Source organism: Protopterus annectens, chromosome 8.part0, assembly GCF_019279795.1.
Source record: "Protopterus annectens isolate FY-2018-M chromosome 8.part0, PAN1.0, whole genome shotgun sequence".
NCBI lineage: Eukaryota > Metazoa > Chordata > Ceratodontiformes > Protopteridae > Protopterus > Protopterus annectens.
Genome location: NC_056741.1, coordinates 200,634,599 through 200,648,441, shown reverse-complemented (window position 1 = coordinate 200,648,441; position 13,843 = coordinate 200,634,599). Strand labels below are relative to the sequence as shown.

The 13,843-nt window shown below is 37.1% G+C and overlaps 1 protein-coding gene across 1 annotated transcript in view; it reads left to right on the top strand.

Annotated features, from left to right (window-relative positions):
- The window catches only part of LOC122808699 (alpha-2-macroglobulin-like protein 1), a 1,234,219-nt gene that overhangs the window by 456,227 nt on the left and 764,149 nt on the right, over window positions 1–13,843 (top strand). Inside the window, exon 11 of the mRNA XM_044079685.1 lies at window positions 13,352–13,516. Within this exon, the coding sequence (XP_043935620.1) occupies window positions 13,352–13,516 (165 nt within the window). The remainder of the gene's footprint in view (window positions 1–13,351; window positions 13,517–13,843) is intronic.

Sequence of the window (13,843 nt, the reverse complement as noted above, 5' to 3'; positions counted from 1 at the left end):
GAGGATGATGACTTATTGCATGAGGCAGGGTATTAAAATGGGGAAATTTAGGGAATACCTCTGTTCTAAGTGTGTGATCACTCTCACGGATAATGCTCACATCCAGAAAGGTGATTTAATTATAATCCCAATTCAATGTAGAATGAATACCCCACTTGTTGTCATTTAAATATTGTACAGATTCTTGTACATTTATTGCATCTCCTCTCCACACCATCCAACAATCATCCAAATACTGTCGCCAGATGTCCAATTCATCCAAAAATATATTGTGACTTGCATCATAAATATGTTGTTCTTCAATATACCCCATAAACAAATCAGCATAAATGGGGGCAAAAGAGGTCCCCATAGCAGTACCTCTAACTTGCCAATAACATTTCCCATGGAAATAGAAGACATTATTTGTTAAAACATGTTTAGTAAGACAAATTAATAAGGTATTAAACCCAGGAGCATATATATCAGCTTTCTCCAACCAGAAGCAGATGGCTTCTAAACCATCCCACTGGGGAATCTTGGTATACAGAGTGGTGATGTCCAATGTACATATCAACCAACCAGATTCCAATTGCGCATTACTGATGATCTGGGAAACTGTGTAGTATCTTTGATCCTTGCTCTCACCACAGGAAGTAGTGGTTGTAAATATTTAGTCAAAAAGGCCACTAAAGGTTCTGTAAGAGACCCCCTGCCCGATACAATTGGTCTCCCCGGTGGTTGAGTTGGATGCTTATGAATCCTGGGCAGTAAACATAGATATTGGGATTGTGGGTCAGGTACAGTAAGTTGAAACATCACTTTTTGACTAATAATGCCTTCTTCCTGGGCGAGTTTCAGGAATTGGTCAATCTCATTTTTGAATTTAAAAGTTTAATCCAGTGGCGTGTGCATATAGAATTGTCCATTGGATAGTTATCTTTCTGCCTCAGCTAGATACCTAGACGAATCCATGATGACAACCCCTCCCCCTTTATCTGCTGGTAAAATTACCAACTCATGGTTGTTACTACGTTTAGTCAAAGCCTGTTGTTCCTGTTTAGTAAGATTGTGCTTGGTGTTACTTTGTAAATCTTTATTAAAATGTAGATAATTGAGAACACAATCTTTAAATATCGCAACATGTTTATCCATGGGTGGCCCAAAATTGGATTTGCAAAAATGGAAATTAGTGGATCTTTGAGCCTGGTCATTGTCTGGAAAAAATAATTTTAGATTCAATAATCTACAAAATTCACTAACATCATTAGCAAATACATTTTAATTGACAAAAAAATCTGGGACAAAATTCAGACCCTTGTTTAGCAGGTTTATTTCAATATCAGACAAAGCCCGAGTAGATATGTTATGCACATTATTGATAACTTTTAATGGGGTAGAATCATATCTAGAAGTTGTTGAATACTGCCTACTTGTTCAATGTTTTCTACCCCCTCTGTGCTTCTTCCCCCTAAAGAGTCAGTACTGTGCTTTTTCTTAGCAATAGGTGACTCCTGGGTGGAAGTCAATTCTACATCATTGGCAGACGAAGAATCATCTCTTGAAGTGGACATTCCCTTTATGCCTAAGTATCAACTTGGGTCTTTTCCTTTTGCTGATTTGTTTATTATTCCCTTGATCCTGGAATCTGACATTATTTTGTATACCAAAAGGTTTCCCTCTATCATAATCTGAAATATCACGATTATTTAGAATTTCAGCATCTTTATCCAAATTAAAATTCTGAAAGGATAGACCAGTTATTTTCACTAGTGAACTTCAGTTTTAAAAAGGCTGTAGAAGTATTTGAAAAATTTAAGAAATATTCTACAAATAGTTCATGTCTGCCTGCAGACAAATATACTGTAAATTAAATGAAAATACCACATTATAAACCCAGAATAATGACTCTTTAAAACAGTTTATCCCAGTCGAGCAAGAACAATGTTGGTATAGCTTGGCACCATGGATGCACCTTGAGTTTGTTTAAAATACCTATAGTCAAATGTAAAGAAGTTATTCTGCATTATTCATAAACATTGTGCACCATGGTATAGTACTGGCATATGGCTTTTCAGTATAGCAAAGGCATACATAACTCAAACAAAGGTAGACAACAGGGTAATACAGAGAACGCACCAACTTACCTCATTGTGTAATTATAGATCTCCACATATGGAGTTTATATATAAATACCCTTGCCATGTACAAGATGTGATTCAAAAGCACAGCACTCTCTATATACTGACTGATCCCAAAGGGCTAGCATATGAGATGCTAGCCACATGAAATCAGATGGTGTAGCAGTTGTCACTACAGCAATCTCCTTCCTCTGCTGATATATAGCTCAGCATAAAGAGTTGAGCAGTATACCTATTTATATATTGATTTTTGTTGATAAAACATGTCTTACTAGACAGTGGCCTTTTTCTGGGGAGGCCTGATGAGAAAAATCTATACAAAATTGCTTGAATGCATAATTGTAAATTTTTCACAGTGCACTTTAAAACTACATTCAGTGAAAACAAGCTTTACAAGTACTATACATTCAGTAGAATCAAAACACTGACATATGAGGATAATGCCAGCGTCTGACAGCTTTGTGCAATACATAAGCGTTTACTTCACCACAGAATGACTAAATCATGTGGATGTTTTCAGTCAGCAGAAAAAGTATTGGCCTGAATCTTCTGAATCCTGAATATGAAGTGAAGAAGATGATGCTGCTGAACTCCAGTTTCAACATATGCCAAAATAAAGTGGCAAAGGGACAAATATCTGACCTCTACAACTAAATGCCAAGAGAGGTGATTATTTAGCTATTTGTAGATCTTTGGTATTCCAAAAATAACTGAGAGATACAAAAAAGTCAGTTCAGCAGTAATTCAGCCATTGCTCACACGTTCCTTCATGAAAATGTCATTGACATCAGTGCCTGCTCTAGTGATCTTTCCATTAAAATCACTGCTGAAATTATTCCAATGGACTCTTTAAATCTTGAAGCATTCATTCTACCTAACCTGCTTTAACTTTTTCGAACTTTGAGAGTTGAATATTAGTATCCTATTAGAGGGTGAACAAATCAGAACGTTCACCTAAAGTCAAAGTAAAATGCTTCTTTCTTATAGGCTGAGAAAAAGATTGCCATTTCTCTCACACAAATATGGAGCAGCTGATTAGATACAATTTTTTTAAGAATATTAGAGGCATAATAGCCGGACTCATATTTATCAAAAAGGATGACTAGATTTAACTTATCTATAGTTTAAACACAGTGCTATCCTCCGTAAATGAAATATTTTGATTGGTACAAAGGCCAGTCAGGTGTCAAATGTATTCATTTCAGTAGAAAAAACTCATAGGAAAAGAAAATCCTGAAATTATTTCAGTAACTGGAATTAAACACTATTTGGGTTCCAGGACTGTAGACTCCTGCTCCACCCCCTTCTGCATGTACCAGTGATTCTAAGTCATTAGCTGTCGGTTAGAGTACATTGCTTCCTTGGATAAAAGACTGGCCTTTCTGTCTCTTCCTCATACATAGACTAGATCAATATAGACTCAATTGCATGCCTTCTCTGACTGGTTGAGTTCTGAAATATTGTCCAGATGGTGTTTGGCAGCAGTCTCATTTAACTAAAACTTCCATTTTTGTTGCAAGATGAGGAGAATGCCACAGAGGACTTGTTCTATAAAAGGTCGAGGATGCTGGTTATTTCATTTACCAGTTAGCTCAAGTTTGAAAGGCTGCAGCAATCTTTGTGTCCTGTCCATTCTAAGAGTACATATTTTTTATAATCATTATAGCATCAAATAAATGTTTGCGTTTTCTTTAAGAGCACTTTTGTCATTTGCCAGTTTGTGAACAATAACATTTTTATGATTCAGTGAATTTTTATTTTAAGTTTTTGTTAATTTGACAATGGCTGGAAAATTACAGTCTGATAAATTGACAGCTGCATATAAATAGTGTTTTATATAAAATACAAAATAATTCACTCTTTCAATACTATTTACTGTTTTATCTTCCTCAGGACCTTCCACAACAAATGAAAAGGAAGTACACCATTAGCAAACATCTCAACCATTTTTCATAGGCAGCAATCACATTTCTTAAGAAGCAATAACACACAAATATAATTACAGTTTTAATTATATTTATTTATAATTATTTCCTTTCCTTCCTATAATAAGGCAGAACTTATTCACATTACCACATGTTTTTTTAATACCTTTGTTGCAGCAACAAATGTCCACTTTCTATTCTGACAAATATAAAGGTTCTGTCAAGTACCAGTGATTGCTCCAGTGATCTGCTATCCAGTGGAATTACTCTGCTGTCATGACAGCATGCACAGCATGCTTGTGTGGGAGTCAGCTTACCATGGAGTTTCACTCATCCACGACATCTTCACATGCCACCTCTGCACTACTTTAAACAATAACTCCTTGAAGCTGCATATTCTACAGATAATTAATGCCCTCTTCCCCTTATTGCTTCAAAGCCTCGTGATAATGACACTGCGCAGCATGCTCAACTCATTTCTGAAAGACTGGGCATCTTATGCTGCAGCTCCTTAGCTGGTAACAGTGTTACCTTTCTTACATTGTAATCTACTCTCATCTTCATACTTAATGTTCAACATTTCTTTTAACATACAGTGACTTCCCTTGCACCTCAGTTCTGTATTATCTCCAGTTCCACTTTCTCTGTTTGGGTTTTGGGCTCATTTCTTTAATATACTATATTCTGGATAATTAAGGGATGCTGTAACCTGCTCATTTACTGTAGATAAGCAGCAGGAAGAAAGGGATCATTTCTACTAGCTCAATTGTTTATTTCACTGTTCTGCTGCAGTCCCATTCTTGCACTGACTCTCCTCTTTCTTTAGTTATCTGTCTCATGTTCTTTTTCCTTCCATCCTGCCAATTTTCATCATTCAATCCATCCACTTTTTCAACCCCCCTCCACTCTCATTACTGGATTTTCCACTCAGATTTTACTTCCACCTACCAATCACACATTCTTCCTTGCCACTACTTTTCATATTAGTAAAATCAGTGGCGGCTGGTGACTTCAAATCACAGGGGGGCTGCAGGAGACAGCTGAATGGGTGGGGTCAATGGGAGGGGGTGTGGTCAACCAGAAAGGGGAGGAGCTATGCACAAAACCACAAAAAACTAACTTTAATTAAATACGCTGCCCTGGGTGGCAAACCATCATTATGAAAGTCCAATCAAGACAAAAATAAGTGTAGAAGAATAAAAATATTTCAATGCATTGGCTGCATGACAGCTTACTTAATATCTAGATGGAAACAAAAGGTTGTGAGGAATGAAAAAATAAATTACTTTTTAAATACATTACTGGAATGCCAATCAAAATCAAGTATAAGAAAAACCAGAAGCACTCAACTCAAACCACTTCTCCTTGCACTGCAGTTCTAATTAAAGTACCAAGTAACATGCTGAAAGTAGAAATCTATGTGATGCCCCCACTTGTAAAAATGTTTCTTATCCAAAAAAGACCTGCTGCCTGACAACTTGTTTCATGGGGAAAACATGATAAAAGTAAAAAATGAAAAGCAAACAAGAAACAAGCTCAAGATACATTGCTTAAAGGATTACTGTACAGGTTATGGACCACACATGATTGGCATTCTGTTTAGTTTACGGGTAAAGTCTGTAGAGATGACTGGAAGTCTCCAACAAGTGTAATGAGCTTTTTAAAATAATGGAATCCTGTCCTTTAATACCCAAGGCTTATACATTATCTAGTCAAGTATTCTCTGCATTGCAACAACAGAAAGGCTTTCAGTGTTGGCAATTCTTTAACAGTATGCTTATTAAAGCTTACTTGCATCTTACGATCTCAGACAAGCTTACCTTATGGTCATTAAAGCATTGCTACGTAAACACAGAGCAACAGGCACTTTGAGTAATAAGCATAAATCAACAGTACAAAAATATGACAGAAACCAGACCATTCTGCAAAATCAACGACAGATGAAAAGCCACTGTAGTACTTATGCAGTGTGTCCTCCCCATCCAAGGTAGATACAACTACTCCTTGCCTTGCTTGGACACATCCAGAGTCACTACATGGGGGAGTGGGGTGCAACAAGCATGTCACAATTTGAAATTTCTCTGGCTGACTGTGATGGCCCTGACACATTTGTCATACCTCTCAACCTCAAGAGCAAGAAATCTGGACAAAGCCATACACAGAAGTGGGACAAAGGCCCAAAAATAAGGACAATTTTTAAATATTGCTCTAATAAACTTAGAAAGATAATAGAATAGGTCTTGCATTAGTATGAATTTTCTGAAGGGTATAAAATCTGAAACTCAAATGTCTGTCATTTTCTAACTTCGGTCTTTAGTGATTTGTCACTAATTTGCCAAAAAACAAAACTTTATGAAAAATGGACCAAAAATGTGATGCAAAAATATAAAATAGACACACAATACAGCTGCTACCTGCCAAAGAAGGGACACTTTAATATTAGTACTGCTACCTTGAGCAGCTGACAAAATAAAAGAATCTACATGCATTTCACGTAATCTATAACTTTGATTATTACAGTTATTTCTTAATTGTAAACCCTCCATGTTTTCTTCCAAAATTGCTATTTTGCGGAGGGATTATTAGGGGGAAGAGCAACATTTTGAGCCAAAATTGGGGACAGTTGAGAGGTTGGCTATGCCTAATTCTATAAAGCAATTTATTTGCATGTACCTCTCAACCTGTTAATGCAGTAAATCTGAACAAGGCCAAATATATTGGGGCACATATAAACAGTACTAAAATTGCTCTTGTATAAATTGAGACAGTTGATAGAACAGCTCTTACTTTAACATGCATTTTTCTGAAGGTTATGAAGTCTGAAACTTATTATTTAGTGACTTAATTCCTAAATGATTTGCCAGAAAACTACAAATTTTATGAAGAACAAACCAAAAATAAGAAGCAAAATCTATTCATTCTTTGAAAATCTGGACAGTTGGGAGTTATAGTTCAGCTGGGCCTGTCTGAGTTTGCTGCCCTTCCCCCCTGACAAAATAATGGTTGAATGGAGCCTCTGCAGCCATTCCAACGAACCATTACTTGGCTATTTCACTCCATTTACCATAAACACTAATGTGCATACTGCTTTACTTCTATGATGAGTTGGACTTCATTTGAAAGTTTTATTTTGTATTTTACAGCACAAACACTAAGTCATCTGTTAAACAAAGCAATGCAGTCTCACAATGAAAACTTAGCATTAAAACTTCTCTGCCCTAGAAACTCACATTCATTGAAACAGCATTGAAACCCACATTCAAAGAAAATACATTTTGCCAGTGGCAGATAAAGATTCATTTTGGGCTGTTTTCAAATCATAGGCCCCTTGCATATGAAACATACATGTGCTCTTTGATACACCTTCCTCATTGTACTAAAATTATATTCCTTGTACAATACAGTACACTTGTTAGAGGGTGTTTTAAATTTGTTCTGAACATTTTTCCAGTAAGCAATGAAACAAACCATATGCACCCATAATGGCAAAACTGCCCAGTTGAGAACATTTATCATAAAAAAAGTCTACTCAGACTTCCACATTCCACCATTATTAGTAAATATACACAATTCTACAGTCCATCATTATTAGTAAATATGCACAATTCCACAGTCCACCATTATTAGTACATATGCACAATTCTACAGTCCACCATTATCAGTAAATATGCACAATTCTACAGTCCATTATCAGTAAATATGCACAATCTCTGAAGTAAGTCATCTAAATAATTCCACATTAAAGAAATCTGTAACTAATGAAGCGGTTGCTGCTAGCAATCACCTTTATATTTCATGGTTTCATCTACAAATAAAGTGTCTGTTGCCCTTGAGGAATAAATTGCCTATGTTTCATTAAAAAATGATAAGCTAGTAATATTGCAATAGGGAATGGATGCCAAACTGATAACAGGTTCAGAGTACTAGGTATCCTCACCAAAAAGGACTGCAGCATCCACCCCCTTTACTACAGTACAGTATCAGCAATGCATCTACCTACTGTGGGAGTAGAACCCACAGCCTTCTGCATCAAAAGCAAGTACACTACCTGTTGTGTTATTAACAATGCAAGCAAACTCAGCATAAGCATCACTAAACTTTTGTTCCCCTGCAGCTCTCAGCTTCTTGTAAAATCTACTTGACACTCAGCTGTATCTCTGAACTTTGTAGCACAAGAAATCTGGAAAAAGCCAAAATTGAGGGGGGGCAAAAGACCAAAAATAGGGACACATTTTAAACATTGCTTGCATAATATTGGAAAGTTGCTAGAATAAAATGCTGTGTTACCACCATACATTTCACTGCCAAGCATTGAACCCAGGACCCTGTGCAAAACAGTCAGAGCAACATACCACTATAACAAATCAATCATTTATTTTATGAAAAAGGAAGACTTAAACTTAAATGGCTGCATTCAGTGAATTCAGTTCTCACCATAGCCGTCAACATCTTAGCACAAAACACCTGAACAAAGCCAATAATGGGGGAATACAGCCCCCAAACGTATTCAGTGAATTCAGTTCTCACCGTAGCGCTCAACCTCTTAGCAAAAACACAGACAAAGCCAGTAATGCAGGAATACAGCCCCAAACATATTCAGTGAGTTCAGTTATCACCATAGCTCTCAACCTTGGCACAAAAAACCTGGATGAAGCCAATAATGGGGGAATACAGTCCCAAAAATAGGGACAAATTTCAAATATCCATCTTATAAACTTACAAACTTGCTATAATAATAATAGGTTTTGTGTTACCATGTACTTTCTGAAGAATATAAAGTCTGAAATTCCAGTGCTTGTCATTTTTATTTATTTAACATTTGTTAACCAGGAAAGTCTGATCTGAAACAAAAGCCAATTTTTGGCTGAGGAAGAAAGACTCCAGACATGTCTTTGTAAGATGAGAGGACACTAGAGCAAACCCACACAAACACAGGGAGGACAGGCAAACTCCACATAGAAGGCACCTCAGCCATGAACTGAACCAGAGAATTTCTTGCTGTGAGGCAACAACACAAACCACTGCACCATCCATAATTGGGATTAACTAAATGCTTAGCAACAGTGGGATCAACTAAAGCTATAGCTGCTGGGTTGGGTTTGGGTATGGTATATAACATTTTAAAAGGCAGAGGAACTTTATATACCCTATCTGCCTTTTTATGAACAGCTGACTGACTATGAAGAAATTTGCAGGCAGTAATGCATACATCCTCTTATGCACACTCATACATATATATGTACATTAAGGTAAGTATACAAGGTATATTTATATTTATATCTATATCTATATGTACATGTGTATGTGTGTGTGAGTATGTATCTTTGTATAAATGTGTATATATATATATATATATATATATATATATATATATATATATATATATAAATATACGTGTGTGTGTGTATATGTGTGTGTGCGTGTGTGTGTGTGTGTGTGTGTATGTGTGTATGTGTGTGTGTGTGTGTGTGTATGTGTGTGTGTGTGTGTGTGTGTGTGTGTGTGTGTGTGTGTGTGTGTGTGTGTGTCTGTGTGTGTGTGTGTGTGTGTGTGTGAGCGAGTGTGCACGTGAGTGCACGTGTGTGGGTGTGTTTGTGTAAGTCTGTACATGCATGTATATGTATGCACATATAAATTTGTGTGTCTGTGTGTGCATATATGCATAACATAGACTGTAGACTTTCTTAGCCAGATATGTAGCACCCCAGTGCATAATTATCATTAATACACAGTATACAAAATGCAGTCACCATTCTTCAGTATGCATTTTCCATGTTACACAAATGGCAAAAAGACACTTGGGTATTCAGCTATGTTCTTTCTAAAGTGGGCACACCCAATCAGATGTTTGTTTGCTGTAGCATATTTAACATTGTGCATTTCTGCAGCTCTGTATCAGTGCTAATATACTTGATTAGGGAATAATAATTAAAGATTAAAGAGTAGCTAGGAACCACAACAGTTTCTACTAAGAGTACATTACTTTTCTCATTTTGCATAATGGCATAATATGAAATATGAATTGCTGTCATAATTCACAATATCCCCTATGTATACATCTATACCAGGATCAGTAGTCTGCAATAACATGTTAGAGTTTGCTCTTTGTCAGTAAATGTAGAATCAGCCAAGCAGATGCCTTTGTTTGCATGCATTCAAAAGGACAAAGCATATTTATGGAAAGTATTCCTTATTTACCATTGATCACTATTGTGAGTCTCTTTCACATGGATCGTTGCCAAGAAAACACAACCATTACTCTCTAATAACGTAACAGTGACCTCAGTCACATTGTATATTACGTTCACTGAATATTGATCCTGCTTATGCATTTCACTGTTACTCTCCTGTACCACTTGCAGAGATTGTTGTCAAGAAATAATTTTTCATGTATTTTTCATTTTTTGCATACCGATGGAATGTAGTAATATCTTATGATAGAATATTAAACTCCATTAGTAATGACGCTATGCGTCTTAGCCATAGCATGATGCAGTGTCCTATTTAAGTCAGTCATGAGGTATGATTCATGAAGATGTTTGAGTTGATGACTTAACTATGTCATATGGAGAGCACAGGGGCTGCATTATTCATAAATGTCACTCTGCAATCCGTAATGATAGACAGTAAGCAATTTAAGTGATTAATCCAATTTGCTCTGTGTCATCCCTTACAGCACAGCAGAATTCTAATGAGTCTCCTATTGTGCTGGAAAGACACTACTAAAATTCCCTTTATTTTAATTTTTTGAACCCCAAAATGTACCCATTCTAGATGATAATCTGGCTAAGTACTCCAGTACTGTGATCCATGGCTGGGACCGCCATAGTCTGTAGGCTGACTGGAAGTGGACCTGGAAATGTGGAACAAAGCTTCTTGCAGCATCATATATGTTGTTGCATCTGTGAGAAATATTTTTTTTTTCTTATGTAGCTCTAACATCATGTGCATCATTGCAAATAACAGTAGATATCACCACCCTACTACCTAATGCGGAATGATAACAGCAATCTATCTTGCAGTTATGGCATGTTGCCATCCCTGGAAGAGTGTCAGATATCAGAAGGAAATCCCATCTTCTCCTTCCCAGAATGAGCTTGCTGGCAAAACGTCATTTCTTCCAACCCAAACCCTCACTGGATCCTCTAATGCTTGTGCTATGAATTGATCTTAGGTCATATGTGTCCCAAACAGGGCTCCGTTCCTCTATACCATAGAGCTGGGTACCCCCAGCTCAAAAGTGGAAACAGTCTCATAGTCCCAGAGCTGTCTACAAGTCATAACACTGCAGTATGCAGCTAAGCACTTAACTCCTATGCCCCTAAGGTACCTCAATGAAATAATAAGTCATTGGACAATTTATTTCATGTTCAGTAGTACAAGCATGTAGACTGCATGCCCTTAAGCATTTTATAAGTGTGTGACCCGCTTTGCATGCTCCATGGTACACAAGACAGATGAAACCTCTGCAAGAACCTGGGACACCACACTAACCATGCAGCAACAAAGTAAGTTTATATACCATCTGTAAACCACATCAGCATGCCACAACACAGCCATCATTTTAGATCCATGCAAACAAGGCCTTATGTGGATATAGTGAGGCAGTATAAGGCATACATTAAATTCTGAATCACCTCAGTCTCATCAATGGTGTCATAATACTGATATTAATCCTACTCTGTCCACATTTATATTAATGCATTTCTTGTGAAGCCTATCATTAATATTTTTACACTTTTAGTTTGAGCAATGAGGCTTTAAAAGATAACTAAAATGTTCACTATCAGCTTTTAATATTGCTAACATAGTACTAAAAAAGATTACCTCTATTGTTGTAATCAATGTAATTGAGTAAAAGAAAGAATAAAACAGCAACAGATATAGTTTGTGTCATCAATAGTTTGCAAACCAGTTTAAGCAGGTCACTTGAAGTGGGCTCAACATGTGGAAAGAACATTCATGTACTGCAATGCAAAACAGGCAGACAGTGGGATTTTTTTTGATGTAGTAACCAAATTTCTATATGTATTCATACAGGCTATACTGTGTTTTCTGTGTTTACTGTGCACGCACACACACACACACACACACACACACACACACACACACACACACACACACACACACACACACACACACACACACACTTCCCTAAACAATAAACACACCAGGACATTCATTCACACACTTCCCTAAATAAACACACCAGGACATTCATTCACACACTTCCCTACCATTCTAGAATAACATAAATAACACACTTACCTGTCCTTGCTGCCCATTCCCCATAACGTTAATCCAAATGCCCGCGCAATACTCCATAGTCCCGCGAGATTCCCGCGATCCCAACCCTACTCCACAGTCCCGACGCTGACTGCTGCTGCTGCAGTCCGGTCCCGACGCGTTCTCCCAGCGAGTCTGTGCACTTTAAAAGTGCACAGACGTCTCCTATGTTCCCCTACCTCGCTTGCCGGGCTGCCGCGAGCATGCGCAGTAGACTCGCAGTAGTCTGGCCTACTGCGCATGCGCGGAGTCCGCGAATTTTAAAAATATTTTTTTTCTTTTTTCTTTCTTTTTTTTTTTTTGGTTGAGGGGGCTGCAGTCCGGCAGCCCGATAGCACGGGCCGCCCCTGAGTAAAATCTAAGTATGACAGCCAACATTTTCAGATCCTTACAAATTTCTTCGCTGAATTTCATAAAAGAATTATATCTGCATGTCAATTCATGTTATAACCAACACATCAAATTGCTGATATTTTATTGGATGAAGAGTCCTCATCATGAAATAAAGTGAACTGTTTCTCTGTATCCCCATAGTGTAGTAGTCAGAAATACATTAAAAAGGCAAAGAAAAATTACTGCTTTTGTTGTCTCTGCATCAGCTCACCACTCTCTGTGATCCAGACATTTAGGCATAATTACGGTACCTGCAGTCCCATGTAACGTTCATCACTACAATGACAATGTAATCATGTTTATTTTGCCAGGCATTACTTATATAATTTACAGAAACAACTGACTAAATCTGTTCACAGTTTTGTATCACTTACAATATGGTTGTGCTTATATACAAAAAAGTTCAGTTTTGTGACACATAAATCATACCTGCCTTATAGATTCCGCTTACCTCAGATCTGTTTCATTCTCTGAAAATTTGTACTCATTCATGTATATGACTTTATTTTATTACTTGTGAATGCCTTGCTACAGAATTATATCATTTCTTTACTTATCAATTCTTTACTGTATAGTTTAGAAAGCTGGTTGGTTAATAACGGTAGCCATTGTTCATTTATTTTGTAGACCATAGTGCAGGATTCAGATGGCAAAGGAATGGCAAGTGTACCTGTCTACCTGACTTATCAATATTCTGGTAAGCAGATAAGTAGTGCATTCATCACAGATCGAAATGGCATCGCAGCCTTCTCACTGAACACCAGTGATTGGACTGGAAACATAAACATCAGAGTGAGTGAAAGTCATAGTTTACTTTTGGGTAGATGTCGTAGAATTATATTCTGTGTTTTTGTTTTGTTTGCTTTCTGACTTATTTATTTATTCATAGATTCATAGATTCATAGATTCATACTAAGCTAACTGCCCTTGCGAGCCATTTTAAGCCTAGCCAATTATCCCTTGTGAGACTCAAACCCTGCACCTTGTGTTTGCAAGGCAAACACCTTAACCATTAGGCCACCCTCCCAACCCCTTCTGCACTTGGTCTGCATGTTTGTTTATTTCCATTTAGTTAATGAAAGAAATGCCTTCTTTCAGGCGCAATATATGGTATTATTC